This window comes from Rhipicephalus microplus, unplaced genomic scaffold, assembly GCF_043290135.1.
Source record: "Rhipicephalus microplus isolate Deutch F79 unplaced genomic scaffold, USDA_Rmic scaffold_15, whole genome shotgun sequence".
NCBI lineage: Eukaryota > Metazoa > Arthropoda > Arachnida > Ixodida > Ixodidae > Rhipicephalus > Rhipicephalus microplus.
The window spans coordinates 16,212,884-16,236,866 of NW_027464588.1; the positions used below are offsets into that span (position 1 = coordinate 16,212,884).

The 23,983-nt window shown below is 45.0% G+C and overlaps 1 protein-coding gene across 1 annotated transcript in view; it reads left to right on the top strand.

Annotated features, from left to right (window-relative positions):
• The first annotated feature begins 219 nt into the window (after nucleotides 1-219).
• The window catches only part of LOC142784600 (solute carrier family 41 member 1-like), a 33,355-nt gene continuing 9,591 nt past the window's right edge, over nucleotides 220-23,983 (top strand). The window contains exons 1-5 of the mRNA XM_075883021.1: nucleotides 220-321; nucleotides 3,010-3,117; nucleotides 7,868-7,939; nucleotides 11,927-12,087; nucleotides 12,604-12,845. Of these exons, the coding sequence (XP_075739136.1) occupies nucleotides 220-321; nucleotides 3,010-3,117; nucleotides 7,868-7,939; nucleotides 11,927-12,087; nucleotides 12,604-12,845 (685 nt within the window). The remainder of the gene's footprint in view (nucleotides 322-3,009; nucleotides 3,118-7,867; nucleotides 7,940-11,926; nucleotides 12,088-12,603; nucleotides 12,846-23,983) is intronic.

A 23,983-nucleotide genomic window follows, 5' to 3' on the forward strand; every position in this document is an offset into this window, starting at 1 on the left:
GTCGGAGAAAGGCCGCCAGGACCCTCGCAACAACGACGTAAGCTTGTCGTTGCCTGTTCGTGAGATTGGCCAGGCGTCGTTCATGCTTTCACCAACGTCGGATCACTCTCCGAAGCGGGTGCACCCCTCTCGATTGACGCCTGCGTTGGCACTGCCCTTATCGGCCGTGCAAGTGTGCCACGCACGGATATTGGGAGCGCCAGTCCTAGTGAAGGAACGATGAACGCCCAGCTGACCTCGACGGCGCTGCAGGTGTTCGTGCCCTTTATGCTGGCTGGCTTCGGCTCCACCTTGGCTGGCATCCTGCTCGACGTGGTCAAGGTAAAATTGGCTGGAGTGTAACTGCGAACTAATGAGTCACTCAACATAAAAGCTTCATAAACCATTTTCATGAATGTGGCGAAATATTACAATGCATTTTTGTAACAGGAGAGACACTCACGAATGAAGAAAGGAAAAAAAACAGCCAGAAACAGGTAGGCACAACCTCTCAACTGTGAATAATTTGTGAGGAAGCAATTGGAGCCGCTCTATGAAAGAAGAGAAGAAAACGAGAGTAGGAATAAAAGTAGATTATGGGAGAAAACATGGCTCTCTCTGTCTGGGAATTAGTATATCAGGAAAGAGAAACGTGCCCTAACAGAGGCAGTTAACAGTTTCTTTTGTTTTGTTCGTGCACAAAGGACAACGAATATATGCAACAGAAACAAATTATACTGTCACGCAAAGAACGGCAAGCAGTTCAAAACTTGCAGCGTGCAGCTAAAGGAGAAAGCACGCACGAAAGTAGCATACACAGGACGCGCGCAGAGTAACAAATATCAGGGATCGAATTCATACTTATTTCTGTGTGAGCAGCTTCGGATAAACTTGTTTGGAGCAGCTGGTGAAGTAACCTTCGCGTTTTCTTTAACTACTGTAACTTGAAAGCAATCTTGCCGTGGAAAGACAAGTACATAGCGTTCGAATCACGAGATTAGCGTGCGTGCATGAACCAGCGCATTTTGTGAAGACACGCGCGCATCTTCAGACACAGGACGATGACTTTGCCACGTGCCCAATGCATGTCTTTCGGGCCATTTTGTTACAGATGTGAACGCGCTGAACGACCAGTCATGTATATGAAAAGCTGGACAACGTACACTCCATGGTCTAGAGGTTTTGTGCCGCCCGCTGTGCATTGGGAGGTTGTATGTTCGAAACCCGGGGAGAAGTTTGCCATCGGTTAGGATATATTTTGCGCGATATCAGTGACGGAAATAGGTCAGCGGAGTTGGGGTGCACCTTGGCAAAAACACATTTGTGGTAAAACCGATAAATCTAGAGATCCTATCGTGGGCGTGGGTAGGGTTGCCCATTTAATGTGAGAGTGAATTTTCATCGCACTCGCCCCCCCCTCCCTCTTCGTTGGCAAAATCCAAACGACAACGTGCTTTACAATGGGTTAAGAAATTGGAAATTATGCGGAGACTTCCTTCACCCAAGGGCTAGCCTGAGTTGAAGACGGGAAGTAGACAGTTCCTGAAATGCAACGTCAGGTGTCTTCAGCTGGCAATAGTTTAAAATACCTGTGTATTCATGATTGAACAAACGTATAAGGCAGACTCTACAAACACCCTTTTAAGTGATTAATAGAATGCCGCGTCCCTGTGTCTCTCCTGTACGCACTCCTATGATGCTACATATGCAACTATTGACTTGAGGCACTACATCATGTTTAGATTGGTTCAAAAATTTGTTGCAGTTTCATCATAACATTCGAGCACTATTCAACTTTCAGATGGCTGGCGGTTAAACCCAATAAGTTGCTTATATATCACACATTGCCAGCGCCATAGCATTTTCCCCAGAAGAAACTTGCTAAAAAATAAGGCCTTATTACATGCTTGACGTGCCTTTACTGCAGGATTAGCGCAATGGAGCGTATCAAAACTTTATTCCATAAAAAAGAGAGCAACCCGTATTTACGACACTAGACGCACCATTGAGTTCATGTGCATGCACTGGTCGTGTGCGTGTCGCTTTTAACAATTCCTTCAAGTATTTCGGCAAAACAAAAGTAACGTGGAAGATATTTTCTATCACAGTCCTAAACACATAGCCTGAATTGATTATTCGCACAATGTCAAGCTTTGAAACCTTCAAATTGATAAATTGTTCCCGATCGCGCCCTTTAAAACTGCACTGCACGACCTGTGGTAATAGTGCGGAATATAAACTGTTGTACTGCGTAGTTCCAGTATACTTCATTCGCAGTAATTGTATTACCTCGTATTTCAAAGTGAATGGTTCTAGTTGCAACTTATGAATTTAGTAAGGAAATCGCAGTGAATTTTTCGCCTCCTTAAGCACGACCAAACAGTTTATGGTTATTGTTTTTGACGGCCACGTATTTGATATATACAAAGTGGCTGACCAAAAGCCACCACCTTCTAAAAATAGGCGGACTTGTTGGGTTGAGTAGCTATCCAATTTAAACCATCATTAGGTCTTTGTAAATGGAGTTCCGTCAAATTGAACGGATAAAAACTATTCGCATTGTTTTAAAAGTTCTAATTAAAGCTTTGTTTTAATGTACGGTACAACTGAAATCTGTTTTTTTTAATGTAAAAAGTGGCCACATTTGCTATGCTTACGTGTCCTGGTCGAATGGTTAGTAAAACAGATTTTACCCTTATTAAATTAAAAATATATGGTTTTTGCTTATACACGCATTGCAGCATGAGGTGGTCGCTCAAGTTCTAGTACGACACGTGCATATTAGTCTTACTGCTCACAACCGAGAATTTCTAGAAATTTTCAAGCTGGACTAAATCATAGCAATATCGTTTGATTGCTCGCAGGAAAGCTCAAGAGACACTTGTTGAGTTTAGTTCCTCTGTAATAAGGTGCAAATAATTGAGAGAAAAAAATGTTCGGACTTTTATTGGTGTTGGGGGACACCGCATTCTGTTTTGCGACTACACCTTGTTTGAGCGTGCTCTATATGTTCTCATTTCAACAATGCAGGAGTGGCCGGTGTATGTGATAGTGCAACACATATTCGTGGTCAATCCACCCTTGCTGGGACTCAGCGGCAACCTGGAGCAGACCCTGGTTGCGAGGCTTAGCACCCAGGTGCGTATTTAGTGTGCCACTCTTTGACCCACATAATACAGAACTAATCCACGTCCTCGCTTGTCTATTCCACTTGCACTATTCGAATGTGCGTTTTCATGCGTGCCTGTAAGAATGTAGCTTTCAGTTGCTCTGTAGAGTATCATGTTTAAATTTTAATCACAATCTCACCTAAATTACAAAACTTATTGATTTTCGATGGCGTCTTTCATAGCATAAGCTCCTTTTGATGGTTGCACCTCGTAAAACAACGAATCCATTGTTCCTTGTTTAGGCACACTTTTAAGACGCCTAACTGAAGTATCTGACTCACCCTAATACTCGCAGTTTTGTCCATAAGTGTGTTCCCCGTTCCACTACTGTTATTTTGCATGGTTTTCAGAAGATTTGAAGAGGAATCGTCTATAAGATGGTATCCTGAAGCTAGTTAAGTACAGTTACTAGACAAAATGCAGTCATTATTTGAACCAGTGTGGCCTAAAAGAGAAGCAAAGTTCACTAATTTAGGTGTGCTTGTTAAGGTAATAAAAATGTAAAACCCTTCAGCGCTCTGTATAGGTACAAAATAAAGGTGACGCTTTGAAAGTCATTCAAATTTGATGCTACTATTGCCACTTAGCATAACTTTAGTTCCTTTTTATCGCAAAAACAATGCAATAGACATAGATTCGTGTACACAACTTGGCATGCATACTGGAACTTATGTTTGTAAAGTTAAAGGGACACTAAAGTATATTAACTATTTCCGCCAGAAAGAAAGCTCAATGCATGACTGCATCTAAAACGACAATTTTATCAACGACAGTGCGCTACTTACCGTGAAATTGGGTAAATTCACAAGAACACAAGTGCCGCAGTGAGACATTCTTAAAATGATCCCGATTACATCAGATGAACCACGTACAGTTATTTTGTAGTAATTTGTTTAACTGCACTAGATAAAGAACCTTCCGCGCGTCAAAATACGCAATAAAATGCTGCTTTTTGTTTCTGTTTGAGTAATGAAAAAATGAACCGGCTGACGTAACTATGGGGAATGGCGCGAGTTGTTCAGAAATGCAATTTCCGCGTAGTTACACTGTACAGATGGTGCCATATAGCGGGGCACAGTTGAACCGAAAAACGTCTACAATCTTGGAGCCAAGCGGGAAGTTGATCTATGGCCGTATTTTCTGCTGTGGCTCCCACTGCTTTCAATCTGCTGCTAGAAAGCCGGGCAACCTCGTGCATTGCAACAGTGACGTGAGTTGGTCCGAACTGTCCACTTTTTGAGGCGAGTAATTTGAAGTGCGCTAACCTGTTGCCGACCACTAAAACGTGATTTTATTTCAAAATAGGCCTTTTTTAGTACAAAAATAACAATTGATGCTTATGGATCAGTATTTATACAGTCAACGTCGACCTAATAGTTTCCTTTAGTATCTCTTTAGAAGTCATCGAAGTCATGACCCGCTAAGTTAAAGCGTTGTGCCAAAGCCAACTTCCAATCGCTAGGAAAGAAATTACGCAGTCATAACTTAGTTATGAACTTTTTCAAGGGAGTTTTTGAATCCATGCAATATGACATAGTACATACCCAACAAAAACAGATGACAGTGGAGCCCTTATATCAACTTCTGACGTACAATTTACACGTGCGGCCTCCGTCAGATTGAGAATGAATTGAGCATAATCATAATATATTTCGTAATTCAGTGATGCATCCACCCCTCTCCCCCTCCAACTCCACGCCCTCGCATTTTTTTCCGTTTTGAGGGAATGCTTGTTTCCCTTTGAAAAACCTACTTCGAAATGCCGGCCTCCTTATCGCCACGATGCCCGCTTTCAAAGTTGCCCTCTACTAATTTTTGCTTGTTTTGAAGGAGAGGGTATGAAGCACGCATACAGAAGCACTGAAGAAAGTAGTGCAGAATTGAAGACAAGATGTCGAAATGACGGCTCTAGCGTATACTGAATGCAGGAATTTTCCTTAACCATGCATAATATTACATAGCATAGCAAAAAGGTGGGAAGGGAAGTTAGGGCGAGGAGGAGTCTTGTGACGATGACAGAGGAAATGAGGAGGCGACAGGGTGAAACATGACGTAGTCTTATAAGGTTCACTTTAACAGAGAGCTAGAGCTTGCGCCCAGGCATATGAGGAATGAATGTGTAGCTTTGCTGCAGAAAGAGTCGTCCGGACACAAAAGTAAGTCGTCTTGGCAGGGCGGTCTTGCTACACGTCAGCAAATTCCAGTCCGAGCACATCTTGATAACGCTGCCCCAACATCTAACAATTTTCCCGTGGATTAGCCACACTTTTTTCATGTGATAACGTTAGAAAGCTTGTTTCGCAGATATGCTGGCGTCTGCATCGGGGCCGCCATCGTTCGTCGGCAGCAAAAAATCATGATCTTGTCCATGATTGACACAAGAGTCAATGAAATGAATTAACAATAAACATGTCCGGGACCAAGTGAGGATCGAATTCCAGCCAATTTCTTTTCAAGCAAGTATTCTGCCACACAGCCACGTCGATGTTCGGAAATGCAGCTAAAATTACTTCCTCTACTAGGAAATGCAGTCAAAACAACTTTCATGCTTTACAAACACAAGATCGTTGTATACAGGCTTCATAATATAACGTGGCATAGCGCTGTAAAAATCGCGTGGTACAGGAGTACATTGACACTGGGTGTAATAACACCCGATAATCATAATGACGGCGTGGTTTGAAGCCGGCCACAGATGACAAAAATCACGGACGTTAAGGCATGTATCCCCTTGCTACCATGTAGTGGGTGCATAGAAAGCTAAAATTAGATACTTCGCATAAATGTTTCTAGTTGAAAGTTTGCTACCCTCTACAGAGAGTACAGTTAAAACTTTATTGACACAAGCTACTTTCACCTTTATCGCTTACTTTCAAGTAATCCATGATTTGAACTCTTCGTGTTATATGACACATAAAACATTTTCGTCGAGATTTTTGAAATACGCACTTTAAGAACAGGACATTGCTCTCGCGTTACACTTTTCACCCATTCTAACCGAACGTACTTTTCAAAGTACACTCCAATTTTCGTGAATAGAAAATACTGAATATAATATTCTGAACTTGTTCACTAAAATTTAGAATGCCAAACGTCCCAGCAAGCTAATTGTAAATGGTATATTCACTCGGTTCTGCTCTTTTTTGTGTCATAAGTCGTTAAAATTTATAAAAGTATAACGAATCTTAGAACAAATAAAATTTTCCTACCTTTAGGAAAACGCAGAACCCGTCAAATGCACGTAGTCATCTGCTTTACCAAAATAATTTCAGTTTTCCCATTTATATATTTCAAAAACGAATTTCTTGTACTTCAGCAAGAACAAAATACTTCTTCCAACGCGCGAGATGCACATAGAGTGCATAGGTTTGCTTTGAGGTATAATAAAATGTGAGTGTATTTTGTATTCCACGTTAGAACTTCGTGGGAGCACATATGGCCTGTTGTGCATTGCCTCAGAGACTAAACTTTAGCTTTTTTAGGGGTGTGGTATTGGGGGAAGGTAGGCATTTTTTGCTTATATGAGGCTCACGAGACTGCACCAGTTGTGCGTTGGTGGTGCCTTGGCGCCGCCTTCAGGGCCACCCACGGTAGTATTCTGTCGTAAACGCATTTGTGTGGCATCGAAGGTGGCGGTAAGTCAAGCTCAAAAAAAAAGAGCGTGTATGAATACGGGCGTAGGAATGAAGATGTACTGAGATGGCTTAAAGGGCCCCGCGACACTTTTACTACAGCCTTATTTAGCACTGAAACGCGTCTAGCCGTGATTACTGAAACAAATGCAACAAGACTGATGAAAATTGGTGCACAGAAAGTGAAATTATGAGTCCTCAAAGTTCAATACTTTAGCAGACGACAACGAGAAACGTTCTCTTTCACATGTTACTCGCCTGATGACGTCAAACACCACTTCCAATCACAGCGCGCGTCTCATAAGGACATCCTAAAAATGTCATCTCTTGGTGGCTTTCACACAATACCTCTTGATCGCTTTTTTTAAGGGCGTGATGGCGTGCTTACTACAAACCACATGCGTCGAGTAGAAGATGTTCCCATGGTCACAATATGTAAGATACACACATGCGCTTTGGGCAAGGTCAGTTCTCAGTTTGCATGCAAGGTGCGTTCTGTACGGCAACGCGGGCGTTCACCGCCTGTTGCATTTTTAGCTGGCTTAAAACTGGGTACAAGTTTCCACATTTAGTTGCCGGTGTGCCATAGCATCGTTCGCAGGTTAAGTGTTGTGTTCGTTGTTCTGAAAACACATCATTTTGAAAGAGGAATGGTTTCATTGTGAGAAAGTATAAAAAAAGATTTTTCTGTTTTAGCATTCACTCGTAGGCCTAGCTACCACCATATGAATATGGCCTGCTATTTCTCGCATCAATCTAATAAAAATAGTGCGGTGTTTGTCGTCACGCCACATGACATGACATCACTTCTTATAATTAACATAGCCGCTGTGTGTCGCGGTAGCCTGAAAAAAGGTAGTTTATCTCGTGAAATAAATTAGAACTGCGTCGACTTTGACGTTGCCGTGTGTGCAATGATAGTGGTGCGTTCCACAGCACCAGAATAACTAATAATAAATACGTGTTCAAATAGTGTCACAGGCCCCCTTGAGGCTCTTTTATAGTAGAGTATATCCTATACTTGAAATAGCTCAACCTTGTTTCCGAATGCAATATACTACAAGGCATATTTTATTTATCTCGCAGGCAAACTTGGGCAACCTGAACCGGGTTCGCGAACAACTACCCATGATATTTGCAAACATCGCCCTCTTGCAGGTAGCGTACCTATTTTTGCTCATTTAATTACTGATACAGTCTTCGAAAGCTTTTGATAGTGAACTGTAAGGGGAATATATATCACATGAATAATTAAGTGGTCATAATTGAGATTACTATATAGGGTGAATAAATATATGAACAAACCAACCCAATAACTAGTTTTAACATTTCGTTCTGCAATACAATGTTAATTTTTTCACTGAAAATCACTACTTTTGCTAGATTTAGTTTCATGTAAGCAGGTATTCCGTGTAGCATTCCTATCCATCATGCCATACTGGGGGTATAATATTTCTGCCTGTGAGATATCTTGAAAAAGGCCTGCATGATGATAACTTCTTGCGATAACTTGTCTGGTGTACGAAACAAATGAGTAATTATCTGTGGTCTGTTATGCCAGCACTGACACTAATGTAGTTCACGTGTATCAAAACTATAAACGCTAAAAACATGCTTTCGACTATAGAATCGAAAAAAGTATTTATTGTTAAGTATTTCAAGTAGGAATACACAGGGGACATGGATGGGGTAGTTTCGTTGGAAGTACTACAGGTTGGTGAATGTGGAAGCTCCTCCTCTAGATGCAGAGCTCTCATCTATTTGTGGAAACAGAAAACAAGCGTGGCAGTGGCACAGGTTGTAGGGGCAAACTTCTCCATTGTAATCATCAAAAATGCAACTCTAAGCACGCTAACACTGATTTGCTCACTTAATTGGTCACAATCTGCGGACGCACTTGTTTCAACTATATGCAGAAACACCGTTTATACTACAGTTTGTCTTGTCGCGTTGTTCTATCTGGATAATTTAAAAGCAATAAAAGTAAATATAACAGTATTATAAATATTCAGTGTATAGGTTGAAGTCGCATTCCTTTATATTTACTACGCGGGTCTCAGTAAAACTTTGCAGCAATATTTTTTACAAAAAGATCAACGAAGAGTTCAATTCGGGAGCACGATAGAATTGACAAGTATTCACACAGGCCACACTCGAGTAGAATTATCACTTTGGGAGATATATGCAAAAAAAGTTATTTTTCAAAGTCGCAAGAACTTGTAAAACGTAGGTTGACGGGTATACGTTCATAGGTTGATTGTGGTTTGGCAATTCATAAAGGCTTCAGTGTGCCGTTGAGACAAAAAAGGCTAAATTATCATCTATGGTAAATGTTCGCTGTAGCTCTCTTGAATAAATTCGATCAAATTTCACGTTTTTTTAAATTTAAACATGAAACGTAACATCAGCAGAAAAGTTTACATTTTTATTATATAATCACAAACGGCCACAACTCTACAAATAGCAGTTTTCCAAATGTAATGATGAAGTTTTTCCTGTTTTGTGGTACTTTCTAGTACCATTAGCGCAAAGTTTGTATTGCTGTAAACAGTAGAGTTACATATTTTAGGTGCTAAGCTTTTGGTGTTGTGGGTCTGTCCCTCCTCTTTAATAGTCTGTTGTAGTAGCCTATTTTAGTCAATTTTAAAAATTGCTCACTAGATGGCGTTGTATATATGTGTCTTCAGAAATCTCACTAGGTGGCATTAGCAGTTTTGGTATAGTTTATTAATAAAGAGGAAAGATTGTGCAATCATAATAAGAAATTCGCACTAGATGTACGGAATACGTATTGATGAGTGGGGCGAAGTGCCCGTCAAACCGTTTGTCCATCTAATGCGTGCCCTAGTGTGATAGCAGTGAACGGATGGACAGACAGACAGACAGACAGACAGACAGACAGACAGACAGACAGACAGACAGACAGACAGACCAACCGACCGACCGACCGACGCTTCGCCCTACTCATCATCAGTTACTGCGTGGATTTTCTGTCAATGTTCAGGAGAGAGAGAGAGAAAACTTTATTTGCGCATAACGCGGAGCATTCCAAATGGTCGGACCATTATTCCAGGGCTCCGCATTATTCCAGGGCTACCCGTTGGACCAGCCAGCGCTGATCAACAATGGCCGAGCTGGACAGCAGCGCCTCCCATTGATCCTCTGTGTTGTTCATGTTGTGGTGTTCTTCATTGCGATGCGTACACTCCCACGTGATGTGAAACAGAGTTGGTGTGGCCCCTACCACGGACATATATCTTTGTATGCTGTGGGGTAGAATACATGCAGCCTGTGTAAGTTCGTGTATGTGTTTGTTTGGATTCTGCGTAATGCCACCGATTCCATTGCTGTGAGTTTCTTATGCGGTGCTGGATACAGTCAGTCAGTCAGTCAGTCAGTCAGTCAATGAACTTTATTTACAAATTGTCCTTAGGAGCCGATTCCCCTCAAGAGGGAGGGTCGGCTGCGGGCCGCACCCACGTGGGGACAGGAAGAGCGAGCCCCTCCGTCAAATTGCGGGCCCTCTGGACAGCCCGGATTTGGACCTCTCGGTCCGAGCTGGTAATTGCCGTCCTCCAGGCAGCTTCTGTGCTGAGGGGCTCGCCATTGCGCAGCGCCGCGCATTGCCAGAGCATGTGGGGTAACGTGCAACGTCTCTCTTCGCAATGAGGGCATTGCGGCTTTATGCTAACGATAAACTTGCTGTACACTAAAGGCAACGGGTAAGTACCCGTTTGCAGCATTCTTAAAGTGACTGACTGGGCCCTAGAGAGTTGCGGGTGCGGGAGCGGAAAGCTACACCTGGCCAATTGATAATTTTTGCAAATTTCGTTAAAGGTGAGGAGCGAATCAAGCTGCCGGATGCCATCCCCAAAATTAGATGCCGATTGCCCGTCACGGTGGGACAGTTCGCGTGCAAGCTCATGGGCAAGCTCATTGGCATTGGGGATAACAGGGTGAACATTCTTGCCACTCCTTCGGCACCTGCCCCGACTCCCAAACCCGGTTGACCTCGTCAGTTAGTAGCTCAATGGATCTATCGTCCAGATTTTTAAGTAGCCTGTTAGTGATACCATCCGGCCCGGGAGCCGATTTTCCATTGAGATCAAAAAGGACCGCCCTGATCTCTGCCGTGTTGAAGGGGAAGTCCAGCTCCGCATCCTCCAGACCAGAGAAATCCGGGTAGTCTGCATCCGTGGTAGCCCCCAGGGGGAGGTACCTATCCGCCAGCTGTTGTAAGATTTGATCATTGGAGAGCCCAGCAGACCTCTCCTTGTGAATGAGCCGATCAACAGTGTGTTTCTGATTAGCTTTAGTTTGCTTATCTCCCAGGAGGTGCTTGAGAATGTTCCATTTCACCCCTGACCGCGTCTGCCCATCGACAGCGTTACAGACCTCATCCCATTGTTGTCTGGCCAGGGTTTGGCTGTACGATTCAATCTCCTGTTTGAGCAGAGCAATTTTCTTTCTGAGCCTCCTGTTGAGTCGCTGCGTACGCCATCTGTTAAGTAAGGAGTTTTTGGCTTCAAGGAGCCTCGCTAGGTGGCTGTCCATGCGCTCCGTTTTAAGATCCGTCTCCACCACCTTAGTGGCAGCTTTAACATCTGCCTTAAGACGCTCAAATAGCTGGCCAAGGTCATCGTACTCTTTTTCATCGCTTTGTCTGAGTTCCTGAAAGGCATCCCAATCAACAATTTTGAAAACCCGCGGCGGCGGTGCTTTAACATCGAGGGAGATAGACGCGATGAAATGGTCGCTCCCCAAGTTCTCATGCAAGTTCTGCCAGAAAGGGCACTCGACGTTCTTGACAAAAGCCAGGTCCGGCGTGGTGTCCCTTGCTACAGAATTGCCTAGACGTGTGGGAAAGTTGTGATCAGTAACTAGTAACATATTAAGATTGGTAGTATGCTGCAGAAGCGCCCGCCCCTTAGCCGTATTATTGATATAGCCCCATGTCTGATGTTGCGCATTGAAGTCGCCAGCAACTGTCAATGGAGCCGAGCCCGCGATTTTAGAGGCTTTGCAGAGAAGCGCATTAAAAGTTTCCCGAGTATCAGATGGTGAGCTATAAACGTTGAGAATGAATAGGTGCTCCTTAAGCCGAGAGTTTGGGATTAACTCAATGAGTATGTGTTCCACCTTTAGGTCTGGACGTACATCGTGAACCTCAAAGGAGAACTCTTTGGATATGAGGGTGGCGACCCCGCGTTTTCCTTCCCCCCAGCAGGCCACGGAGCGATAACCCCGGAGGGCCACCTCTCCTTTAAGGGTCTCCTGGAGGAGTATTACGGCTGGCTTATTCTCCTGTGAGCTGACGAACTGCTGCAAGGCTGCCTTCTTCCTGTGGAAGATCGCGCAATTCCATTGCCAAATGGCAAATGTTTTATTTAGCTTCGCCATGATTGCTACTTAGGTTTTGCTCCACCACCACCACCCTTGCAGAAAGGGACTGGATGACAGAGCTGACACCAGCGATGGCCTCCTTAATTTCATGGACCACCCCCATAATTTCCTGTTTAAAGTCAGTGAACTCCTTCTTGATATCTACCGGAGGGTCAGCGGCTTTTCGTTTACCGCCTCTAGGTTGTGCCTCGGCCTGCTGCACTTTCACCGCCCCTTCAGGCGTGCGTTCGCGCTGCCTAAGCTCCTCAACTAATGCTTTAATCTCCGGAAGCTCACTCCTCAGAGTTGCATTCTCACGCTCTAGCTGCTGTATTCTAGCCGTAGCTTGCTGTGGCACCTGGCGCTGCACGATAGTGCGAGACTCACGTTTTGGGCCCACTCGTTCAGCCCAGTTAGGTTCCTGCTGAATCCGGGCACAGGAGGCAGACCTATCCCTCGAGCGAGAGCGGTGACCCGCACCCCGCCCAGGGTTATCAAGGCCACCCCCTGGTTGAACCCAAGCCCGGGAGCTTGCTGTGGCACGAACTCCGCGCGCTGCTTGTTTGCTTTTCTCCGTCGTCGCCTTCTACGCCGAACGATGTAGGGAACCTGGTACCTGCTTTTGCAGGCCCGATCCGCCGTCGGATGCGCTCCTCCACAGATGGAGCACTTCGGCTGGCACGTATGATTCTCAGGGGGCGATGAGACCCCACAGTCCGGGCAGGTGATGACTGTAGGAGTGGGACAAACGTCCGAGCGATGTCCCAGCTTTCCGCAGGTTCGACAGGCGTCGATTTGTCGTGGGTAGAGCGTGCACCGGATCAGGTTCGTCCCACACATGACGTAGTTTGGAACTTTCATACCGTCAAACAGGACGATCACCGTGGGCGTTTTCTTGATGCGCCGTACTCCAAGAACCTTCGGATTTCTCGCGTGCACGAAGAGCTCACCAAGCCGGTCATCAGAGAGCTCAGGGTCGATACCGCGAACAACTCCTCTGCACGTATCCCTGGGTGGCGTCACGTAAGTAGAGACTTCATGGAGCGTTTCTCCCACTCGAATTTGCTTCACTTTAGCGTAGGCTTCTGCGTTCCTAGCGTGTGGCGTGCTGATCACAAAAATGTTCTGCATTTCAATGGCACAAACAATATCTTCCTCAGCCTGCGGCGGGCCGAGACAAGCAGCCATCACCAAAGCTTGGGTAACCTTGATTCCACTGACCTTGCGCACATGCATGCCTCCCTTGGGACGTACGACAACCCGGTAGTGATCTTTAGGCAATCGCGGCAGGCGCGACGCGGCGATGAGCTTGTTTATTGGCCCTTTCGAGTGCGCTGGACGGGCGGCACGATGACCGGCACTGGGGCCAGGGCTGTCGCCGGGCGTAAAATCCTGACGCTGCTTCTTCCGAGAGTGGGCAACAATCCATCCGGAGGCTTCATCCTCCTGTCTGGAGATTTCTTCGCCGATGACCATCTCCTCGAGTGGCATCCTCGAAGCGTCTCGCTCGGCAGGCCGAGCTGAGCGCCAACGTGGCACAGGGTGAAACACCCAAATAAAAGTTTGAAAGCTTGACCTACCCGCAAAAGTCGGGTATCCACTCGATCTTTGAAAGAAACTGGATCAGATGAGTCGAAAAACCGAGGTCGATCGGCAAATTTGCGGTCAAAAACATTTAAAAAAGCAGGAGCCGATGCGAGCGCGTCCGGCTCGCGTCTAGCAAGCGGCCATGCTGGATACACTTTTCTATTGTCCATGTAATACTGAAGAATTGCACCAAAGTTAGGGTCTAGGGGCGTTGGATCCTCTATTGCAGTGTGCAAGGAAGCTCGGTAATCTGTGAAGCCTCGATCCGCCTCATCCGCAAACTGGTTCCCGGTGACGCCCTCGTGCCCTGGCGCCCAGATAATGGTTTGGGTGTATTCAATTGGGAAGTCCTTGTGAGCTTTGGTTAGAATTTGGAAGGCCTTCATACATCTTCTACCTTTTTCGTAATTTCTACATGAAGCCTTCGAGTCTGTGATTATTGTCATTGGGGCTTTTCGCTCCCTGCCCTCCTTGATTGCCAGCGCGATCGCTATCTCCTCCGCTTCTGTGATAGAGGCTTGGGCTATGGAGGCACAACTTGTGACGTTTCCTTTTCGGTCTGTGACCACGGCCTACATGTTCTTTGCATTTGCCTGACATGGTGCGGCGTCAGTAAATCTCGCCGTATTCAGATATTTTGTCTGTTTATCTATGTAAACGGCTCTTGCCTTACGTCTTCCAGCATGTAAAACTGGGTCCAAGTTCTTCGGTAGGGGGCATATTTTGTACCAGGCTCTGACTGAGCACTACAATTCCTTAGCTCTTCCATGTGCCTGTACTTGTTCGCCGAGGTCGATCCTCTGAAGAAGTTTTCTGCCGGTTGTCGTCTGTAGCAGGCGGTTAATCTGGGTGGTTACTTGTGCCTCAGCCAACTCATCAAATGTATTGTGAAGTCCGAGTGCGAATAGCTTCGCAGTCGAAGTGCTTTGTGGTAGTCGCAGAGCCGCTTTATACGCCATCCATATTATTTTGTCTGCTTTTTTTTCTCCTCTCTATTCATGTTGTGGTAGGGTAGCGAGTATGTTAGTCTGCTGATGAATAAGCTCTTTACCAAATGAAGCACGTCTTGTTCTTTCAGTCCAGCACGATTGTTCGTTATTCGAACTATCATACGAACAATTTGTTGAGCTGTTCGTTTAAGCATATTCAGTGTGCGGAGACATCGCTGATTGGACTGTAACCACATCCCTAAGATCCGAACAGTTGTTTTCTCTGGTATAATATTGCCATCTAGCTTGACCTCAAGGCGGAGGCTCGGGTCTTTCCTTTGTTTTTTACTCTTGGAGAACCGAATAAGTTCCGATTTGTCTGCTGAGCACTGAAGCCCCCTTTCTTTAGTGTAATCTTCGATGGTTTTAGCTGCCAGTTGAAGCCGCTCTTCTTTTTCCGCCAAGCTACCCTTGGTTGTCCATACAGTGATGTCATCCGCATAGAAGGAGTGTCGGATGTCGGGAATACCTTCCAGTTTTTTGGCTAGACCAATCATGGCTATGTTGAAAAGCGTAGGCGAGATCACAGCGCCTTGTGGTGTGCCTTTGCTCGGTGGGTGGAAGACATTGGATTCGTCTTCTCCTAATCTGATAACAGCGGTTCTTTTAGTAAGGAAGTTCTGTACATATTTGTACATCCTTTGACCACAGTTTGTCGCTTTTAGCCCATCTAATATGGCCTTATGGCTTACGTTGTCAAAAGCGCCTTTCATGTCGATGGCCATGACAATGTGTTCTCCTGCTTTTGGAACATTCGTTAGTACTTCCTCCTTTAAAAGCAGAAGGATGTGCTGTGTCGAAAGGTTCGAGCGGAAACCAAACATGGTGTTTGGCAACAAGTTGTTTTGTTTAAGGTGCCATTGAAGTCTGGCATTTATTAATCTCTCAAACACTTTGCCTAAGCACGAGGTAAGAGAGATTGGCCTGAGGTTTTCTATTGCCAATTTCTTTCCTGGTTTGGGTATCATAATTATTACAGCATGCTTCCATTGCTGAGGTATAGTGCCATTCACCCAGTGTTTGTTAATGAAGTTTAGAAGCGCTGTTATGGCTTCGTCATTCATGTTGCGAATCATGGCATTGGTGATTTGGTCTGCCTTAGGCGCTGTGTTGCGTTTCATGCTGACGATTGCCGCTCTGACCTCGGCATGCGTGAAAGGTGCATCCAGTTCTGAGTTTGAGAGCCCAGTGTATTTAGCCTGGTAAGGGGCTCTGATGGCTCGGGCGCCGAAACACTTAATATAGATGTCTTGAAGCAGGTCATCTCTTGTGCCTGGGTATGTGTGCAATAATCTTTCTAGAGATTTTTGTCCTTCTCGTTTAGTTTTCAGAGGGTCAATCATGGCTTTTAGGATATTCCATGTCTTTGCTGTTCCTAGAGTTCCATTTAGTGAATCGCAAAATTGTTCCCAGTTGGCTGTCGCGAGTTGATTAGCGTACTGTTCGGCTTGCTGCGTTATTTCTTCAATTTTCGCTTTTAGTTTCTTATTATGTTCAGGAAATGTCTCCGCTTTTGTCTGTATAATAGGCCAACTGAGCGCTTTATAATAAGACTGCACGTTGTTGGTATGAAAGAAACTTTATTGCCGTGAAATTGAGATAGGAAAACTACTTGTAGGTGTACCACCATACTACAATGCGTAACAATTGTCTTGCCGTGGTTCTTAAAAAAATCAGAGCACATCCACAGAATGAATGATGATGAGTGGGGCGAAACGTTCGTAAGTTCATTCGCGCTGCCATCCATTCGTTTGTTATTGCTTCCGCCCGTCCGTGCGACCGTCCACGCATCCACCCTTGCAACCATCCAAGCGTACGTCCGTCCATTCATGCCTCCTTCCGCGTGTCCGTCTCTGCGTCTGTCCGTCTGCCTGTCCGCACGTCTGTCCATGCGTTCTTCCGTGCGTCCGTCCGCTTATATGAGCGTCCATGCGTATGTCCGTCTGTGCATCCGTGTGTCCGTCTGTGAATCTGTATCTCTCCATTCGTTTGTCGGTTCATCCAGCAAATGAACGCTTCAAGTACCGCCATCTCGCGTCTTTTCATCATATGTTCATGATATAAAAGCAACACCATCCAGCGGACATTCTAAAGACTAAAGGAGAGGTGACTACCTACTACTATTACATACATCAGAGATGCGCGACCCGCGGAATAAGAAGCTTCGCCCCTAAAACATCGCTGATCCCTCCGCGATAGGAGTCAGTAAAACACGAAAGTAATATGCATCGTTAAGGAACTAGTTTAAAGTTAATAGTACATTGAGGTAAGAGGGCTTGAACAATGTCTATTGGTTAACTTGTATGCATCCACGTTGTCGCTTAGTCACACATCTCTACCCCACTACTGGCACCCATAATTAAGGAATAAAGAAACCCTTGTGGCCACAGATGCTTGTGGTAGTTCAAGTAGTTAAGATGGAGAGCACAACTAGAGAATAAAATGTGACAGCCGGTAATGTGTGACTGATTGGACGAGAAAATCGCGCTAAGGTCACCTATAAACACCACTTACAGATCAATGCCTGGCCCGGCGACAGAGAAACGCAACGCGCGTCGCCTGCTCCTTTCGGTATGCGGCGATTGTTCGCGGGGTGAGCGTTCATGGGGAACGCGGAGTTAAAGCCAGATGAAGTCGGTGGGCGTGTCGGATCTCTTTGAAACAGCTAAATGCTGTGAACGACGCCGACGAGTGGCTGGATAAATGGTTGTATCCGGCTGTACCCATTAGATTAGGCGGTGGCTCAAGCCACCTAGCCATAAAGTTAACTACTACCACTGTGTGTTTAAGAATTGAGTTTCACTCGCGCCTCGATTGTAGCCACCAATCACTTAGCCTCCTCCTGGTTATTTCTACCCGTTTAGAGACTATTTTGCCTTCACTGTCGCTAAACCCCAACTCTTTAAAAAATGGCAGCATAACCACGGAGTGAATGATGGAGAGTGGGGCGAAGAATTCTTCCGTTCATTCGTTCTTGCTTCCATCCGTCCATGCGTCCGTCAGTGTGACCGTCCATGCGTCCATCAGCCCGTCAGTGCGTGCGTCTGTTCGTGCGTCCATCCCTGCGTTCATCCATGCAGCCACCCCTGCGTCCTTTCATGCGTCCATCAATGCATCTGTCTATGTGTCTGTTCGTCCATCTATTCAACACTCCAAGTACCATCATCTCGCATCTTTTCATCATATATCCCCATATAGAAGCACCGCCATCCAGCGGACATTCCGAGGTATAAACGAGAGGTGGCACACGCACACTTTCTTACGGCTTGCGCTTCGGGTCTACTTCCCACCTTTAACCACCTCGAGTTCATGGTATATACTAGTTCAATGTATTCATGGCACTGCGACCGAACGCTCGCTAAACCTTTCGAAAACCAAGGACGTTACGCCCAGCGAGTATGACGTAGCAATTTTTTTCAGTCAGATAGTGCTCAATGTACATGCCAATGACTGCTAATTGGAAATGAGAGGCGGAGAATTCGGCTTTTACTTTCTTACGGCTTGCGCTTCGTTTCTACTTCCCATTTTTAACCACCTCGAGTTCATTCGTGGTATATACAAGTTCATTGTATTCATGGCACTGCGGCTCAACGCTCGCTAAACCTTTCTAAAGCTAAGGAGGTTACACCCAGCCAGTATAACGTAGCATCTCTTTCTTGTCAGATAGTGCTCAATGCACATGCCAATGGCTGCTAATGTTGATCGCAGCCTGCGCGTTAACTAAAAGCCGAATGCTCCTGTCTCTCATTCCCCATTAGCAGCCATTGACATGTACATTGAGCACTATTTTTATTGTTCAAAAACGCACAGAAGAAGTCTCTCACCGGCACCACCTTGGAGGTCAAAATGTTATACTTGTTACAGAATACGAGGGATGAATGCGTGCCGCTATAAGGAGCTTCGACCCTAATAATCGGCGCCAGTATCTTCGGCTATACGGCGAAGTCCTTTACAAAGCATTATCAAAGGTTCAGCCGTTTCCTCCTGCTCTCCACACGCAATACATACCGTGTCTGTGCCTTCAAATATACTCGGTACGTCTTGGTCGGCAAGTGTCCCATTCTAGCCTCGCAGAGCAGAGAAATACCTCGAGAAATATCGTACATCTTTTCCTTCGCAATTTACTTCTGGAAAGTTCGGTTGGTCTCCAGTGATGATTTCGTAAGCAATCCCATCTTTCACATGTCCCTTCTCTGTTTCCTTCCCCTTCTTTTTAATCGTTGCATTCTGCTGTTGTCTAATACCTGCTTGACAATTTTGAGTTCGTTTCCTTCATTAATTATCGACTTTCTCATCGTCATGTACAAGTACCTGAAATCTTTCCTAATCCAACGCTCCTCTCCCATTTTTCTCAACTGCTCCTCAAATTGTACTTTTGCTGCTAGCTTCCCTGCATTCAAACGATGTCCATCCGATGTCTCCGTGTACCCGCTGATTTGGGGTATTCCCGTATGCTTCCAAAGCAAGTCTACCAATGCCGCTTTGTTTATTTTCCAATCTTGCTTGAACTTCTGGTTTCATGCACAAGACCGCATTGCCGAAATCGTCAAACCCGAGACCATGACACCTTTCTAAATTCCTCTCGCAACGTCATACCTATTGTAGTTCAGCAGTGCCCAATTTTTCATTACAGCTCCATTCCTGGTGTTCTTCGCTATTGTGTATCTTCCGTGCTCTCTTAGGTACCTAGCCCCGTTATTTATTCATATGCCCAAGTATTCGTAATTATCTACTATTTCTTGCGTGACTTCTTGTATCCTATGATCACTGGCTTTCTTATCAATAAAAATGATTGCAAAATTTTTAATGCAGAACTTCCAATTTACCATATCTCCCTCATTATCAGATATGTCTATCAATCTCTGCAGATATCCCTTGTTGTCGGTTATTATTACTATATCATCTGCATACATCAATGCTGGTAATGACTGTTCAATGTGTTTCTCTTGCTTGGCAAAAAAGAGGCTGAATCCGAGTCGACTCTCCTCTAACTTGGCTTCTACTATCTGGAGATACAGCATAAATAACAAAGGTGACAAGGGATATCCCGGTCCAAGCCCGCGTCGTATCTGAATAGGTTCAGATACCTGTTCTTCCCATTTGATAACTACTTTGATACTTTTAAAAATGTCCTTTAGAGATTTGGTATTCCATCTACCACATCTAGTGTGTCCAGTATTCTTCAGAAGTCTTCTTGAATCACACTATCGTAAGCTCTCTTGATATCTAGAAAAGTCAGCCACGGCGGCATATGTTCTTTTTTCCTATTTTATTACAATGCATCAATGAAAACAGTTTGTCCTCCAACCTTCTTCGTTTACAAAACTCATTTTGTTGTTCTTTAGCACCTCGTCGTTGTCCACCCATGGCTGTAAACTTTTCTTTACTATCTGCATCACCAGCCTGTAAACTACTGTTTTCACTCTTATGAGACGGTAGTAGTATGTATCGGCTTAGCCCCCTTTACTTTATAGATCATGCTCATCCTGCTTAGCTTCCACCCATCGGGGGCTGCACCATCCATTATTGCTTTGCTCGCTGCCTCTCTTATTGTTTGCTTAGAGTTTGGTCCTAGTTTCTTTATTATCCATGAGTCGAATGCCGTCAGGGCCTGTTGATGTGCTATTAGGAACTCTTTTTTTCTGCCCTTTACCACTCTCGTTGTCCCAGGGGAGCCACTTAGCTAATTGGTCCATCCTCATCTTGTACGGTGCATGCAGTGCTGTCTTAGTGTTTAAATTTTGCTGTCATCATTGTTATTATGAATCCCATTGCCTCATCCCCTTCTAGTCTGACCCCTTTAACTGTAGTTATAAACCTCTGTTTTATGCTTGTCTTATTACTCAAAGAATTGAGATGGTTCTAAAGGTTTGCAGCTGCCTTTCTAACCTTCCTGTTTACTTCCGCCATTCATTGGGGCCCCATCTTATCTTTTCACTGATCAAATTGGGTGCTTCCTTCTGGAGCTGAAAAAGTTATCCCACTTTATTTTCACATCATCTTCCGGTTCACCCCTCTGGTTAGCATACCTGTGTTCCCTGGAAGCTTCCTGATGTCTTACTATGGATCCCTTCACCCCTCTGGTTAGCATAGCTGTGTTCCCTGGAAGCTTCCTGATGTCTTTCTATAGATCCCTTACCTTCATCAATCCGCCAGTTCTTGGGCTTGCGTCTGCTTTTCCCGGCTGATTTGACTCGTACCTTAGCAAGCTCTAACTCAAACTATCGAGGTATATTTGTGTACGTCCACTTTGCTTTAATATCCTCGGTGAATATTTTCTCAATCTCTACAGCTGCTTTTTCTATCTGCATTTCTGAATAAATATTACCGTGTGGTTGCTCGCAATGCCGCCTTTCCGATTTCTTTCTTTTTCCAAAACTCAGCTTGATAGGCTTGTGATCACTGCCTAAGCTTCTGGACCCAAATTCGTCTATGTTCATCACCCTTAGCCGATCATACATCCTTTGTGACCTTAATGCGTAATCTATCGTCGGCTTCAGCCTTCCCACCTCCCATTTTATCTGCCTTTCGCAATTCTCGGTGCTGTTGCAAATGATTAAATCATGTCTTTCACACACAACCATTAGCATTCTGCCTGTTGGATCAGTATATCCATCCATATGTTCTATGTGCGCATTCATATCTCATCATATAAATACCTCAAACTCTTCTCCTAGTTCGTCAAAGTCATTTCCTCTGCACTGCACCGTTTATTGACTTCCTCTCTGCTTTTTGCCCCTGTCCACAAGTATACAAAACCGAGGAGCATCACTTGCCCTGCCACTTTTCCTTTTAGCCATAAATGTTCCTTGCATGCCTGCTTAACCCTTTGCCAGTCGGTGCTTTTATGAATGAATGTTCCAATACCACCCGCCTTTCAGCGGCCATCTGTTCTATTAAGATATTCCCGCGTATAGTCGGATGGTTAGGAGGTTGTTCCATGCCCCTAAGATGTGTTTCTTCAAAACCATATACCATCGGCCTCTCATTCCTTAGCTGTTCTTCTACCTTGTCCCACTCCAGCCTATTCCTGCCACCCTGCATGTTAATACACCCTAAGCGCAAATTGGCTCGGCCCTCGTGGCTACGTCGACTTCTGCCCCAGACTCTACGTGTCTTAAATATTGATGCCTATTTGGAATCGTTTGTGTCTATACAACCTGTCAAAGAACTCCCCTGGTTGTTTTCCTTGATACTAGCTATCCTGCACCACTAAGGGCCTGCTTGCCCCCCAAAAAAGCTACTGCGCGTCCTGCAAGTCACTAAGCCACCTCTTGGCCTAGCCTCCTATCGAAGTGAATTCTGTCTCGTTGGAAAGAACCCCATCTATGCACCTCTCAGGTTATTTCCACAACCTCAAAGCCTTTCTTTCGACTAATTCGTCATATCTCTTGGTTTGCGTTGACAACCACTTTTTGCAGGTTGCCGTCACGCACCGGTACCTCCGGTATCGTGCATATCACTACCTGTACCTGAGGAGAAGTGGTGCACATAACATCGACTCCTTTTGCCAGTGTGGTCGCTAGTCCTGCCGTATCTACATTTAAGACATCACTTAAACCACTCGAATTTATCACGAGGTTTCGTCTATAAGCTGTAGTTTTAAGTTTTGCGCTCGCTTGCCTCATGACTGCTTGCAGCTTGCGTCCTGGGAACGTTCCTACTGCGACCTTTTTGTCACCTCTTGCTCTTTCTTTGATTGCTTCTGCGCATCGAATTCCATTCTAGTGCTCGGCGATTATCACGTGCTGCGACTTTTCAGCTGGAGCATCCTGCACCGGGAGGGGGGGGGTGTCTCTTGCACCTGTGACGCCAGCTGCTGTGTCCCCTTCCAGCCCCACCACTACTTCGCTGAAGCTAGCTTTTGTGACCATTGAACCGACAGAAGCGGTTTTTTTCCAAACTTCCTTGCTCTTTTTTCTCCGCCGTTCTTGTGTCCAGTGCCCTACCATTCTCTCTGTCAGCTGCTCCTTTGCTCACCTTCGCTAGTGCCTCCTCGGTGTATTTGAGCCTTTCTCTCAGCCTTCGTTTTCTCTTGCTCTGTCGCCAACGCGATCTCCGGCTCGGTGATTCTCATCAGCAGTTTACTCCGGACAACCATGATTTTCTCCATTTTTTGCCTTGATCTCACATTGCCTACACTTGGCGGCAGCCTCCACTTCATTCGCGTCTGCACTTGGGTCAATTTTCAAACCCACCTCACATCGTGAACATTTTACAGCCTTTTAAACCATGTCTTTTTGACACCAATTGTCCTTATGAATTGTCCCAATCGATAATTACAAAACACGGCATACGACAAACCTTGCCCTACGAAAAAAGGAAGTCTAAGCTCTACTACACAAATTTGCGTGTTCGGTGTACCTGCACGTCTCCCATGAGGTGGCAAGAGGAAAAACACAAACACACACACAAACAAGTAAATACCTGGAGACTGACCCCGAAAACGCCGTGCAATGCAATAGGTGTTACATAGGTTTTAACTCTTGCATACAGTTATAAAAGCAAGCTCGAAAAATGCAAAACCACTTATCCCCGCAGTCAATTGGGAGCGCCCAAAACATGTCCATTCACCGGGCCAGTCCAAACTGAATGGGGTAAGGGTAAGGGCGCCACCTGGGGGTGTGTTAAACCGTTGACAAAATCGCATTTCAACGGAACACACCGAATGGTATGAATGCTTAGAAACGACGCGTTGAAGAATCTAATGGCAGATGCGATGGCCATATTGCCTTGCTGCTCTATACCAAGAACATGAAAGGACAGTGGTACATATAAGTGACGCATTTTTAAAAGCGTACAAAACATGTGACTATGGCACAGGGGAAAGTGTGCCCAGAATATGTTGTTCTAAACCTAGGTGTGATGGTTTCAATTGTCTATAAAAAAATTTTTTTTTGTTCTCTGATTGTGAATATTTTTTCGACGTCATTTCCGTGACGTAAATACGTCACTGAAATCTTAGTGAACTCCAGCATAAAACTCTTTTGTGTTTAAAAACAACCTTCAAAGTAAACGCTAACCTGAAAGGAAAAACATGGCAACAACCTCTTATTGTCAAAGATTGCTGCTACTGTAGTTCTAATCCAGTACAGCTTGAAATCGATGAGTGGACAGAGCAGAAATTGGGAAATAAGTGTACTAGTGGAGTATGCGTATCAATATAAAAGTTGAGTATGTCGAGATTAGTCCGGCGAGATCACACATGAAACATTTTCTTTAGCGAATCTAGACACTTGAGAAG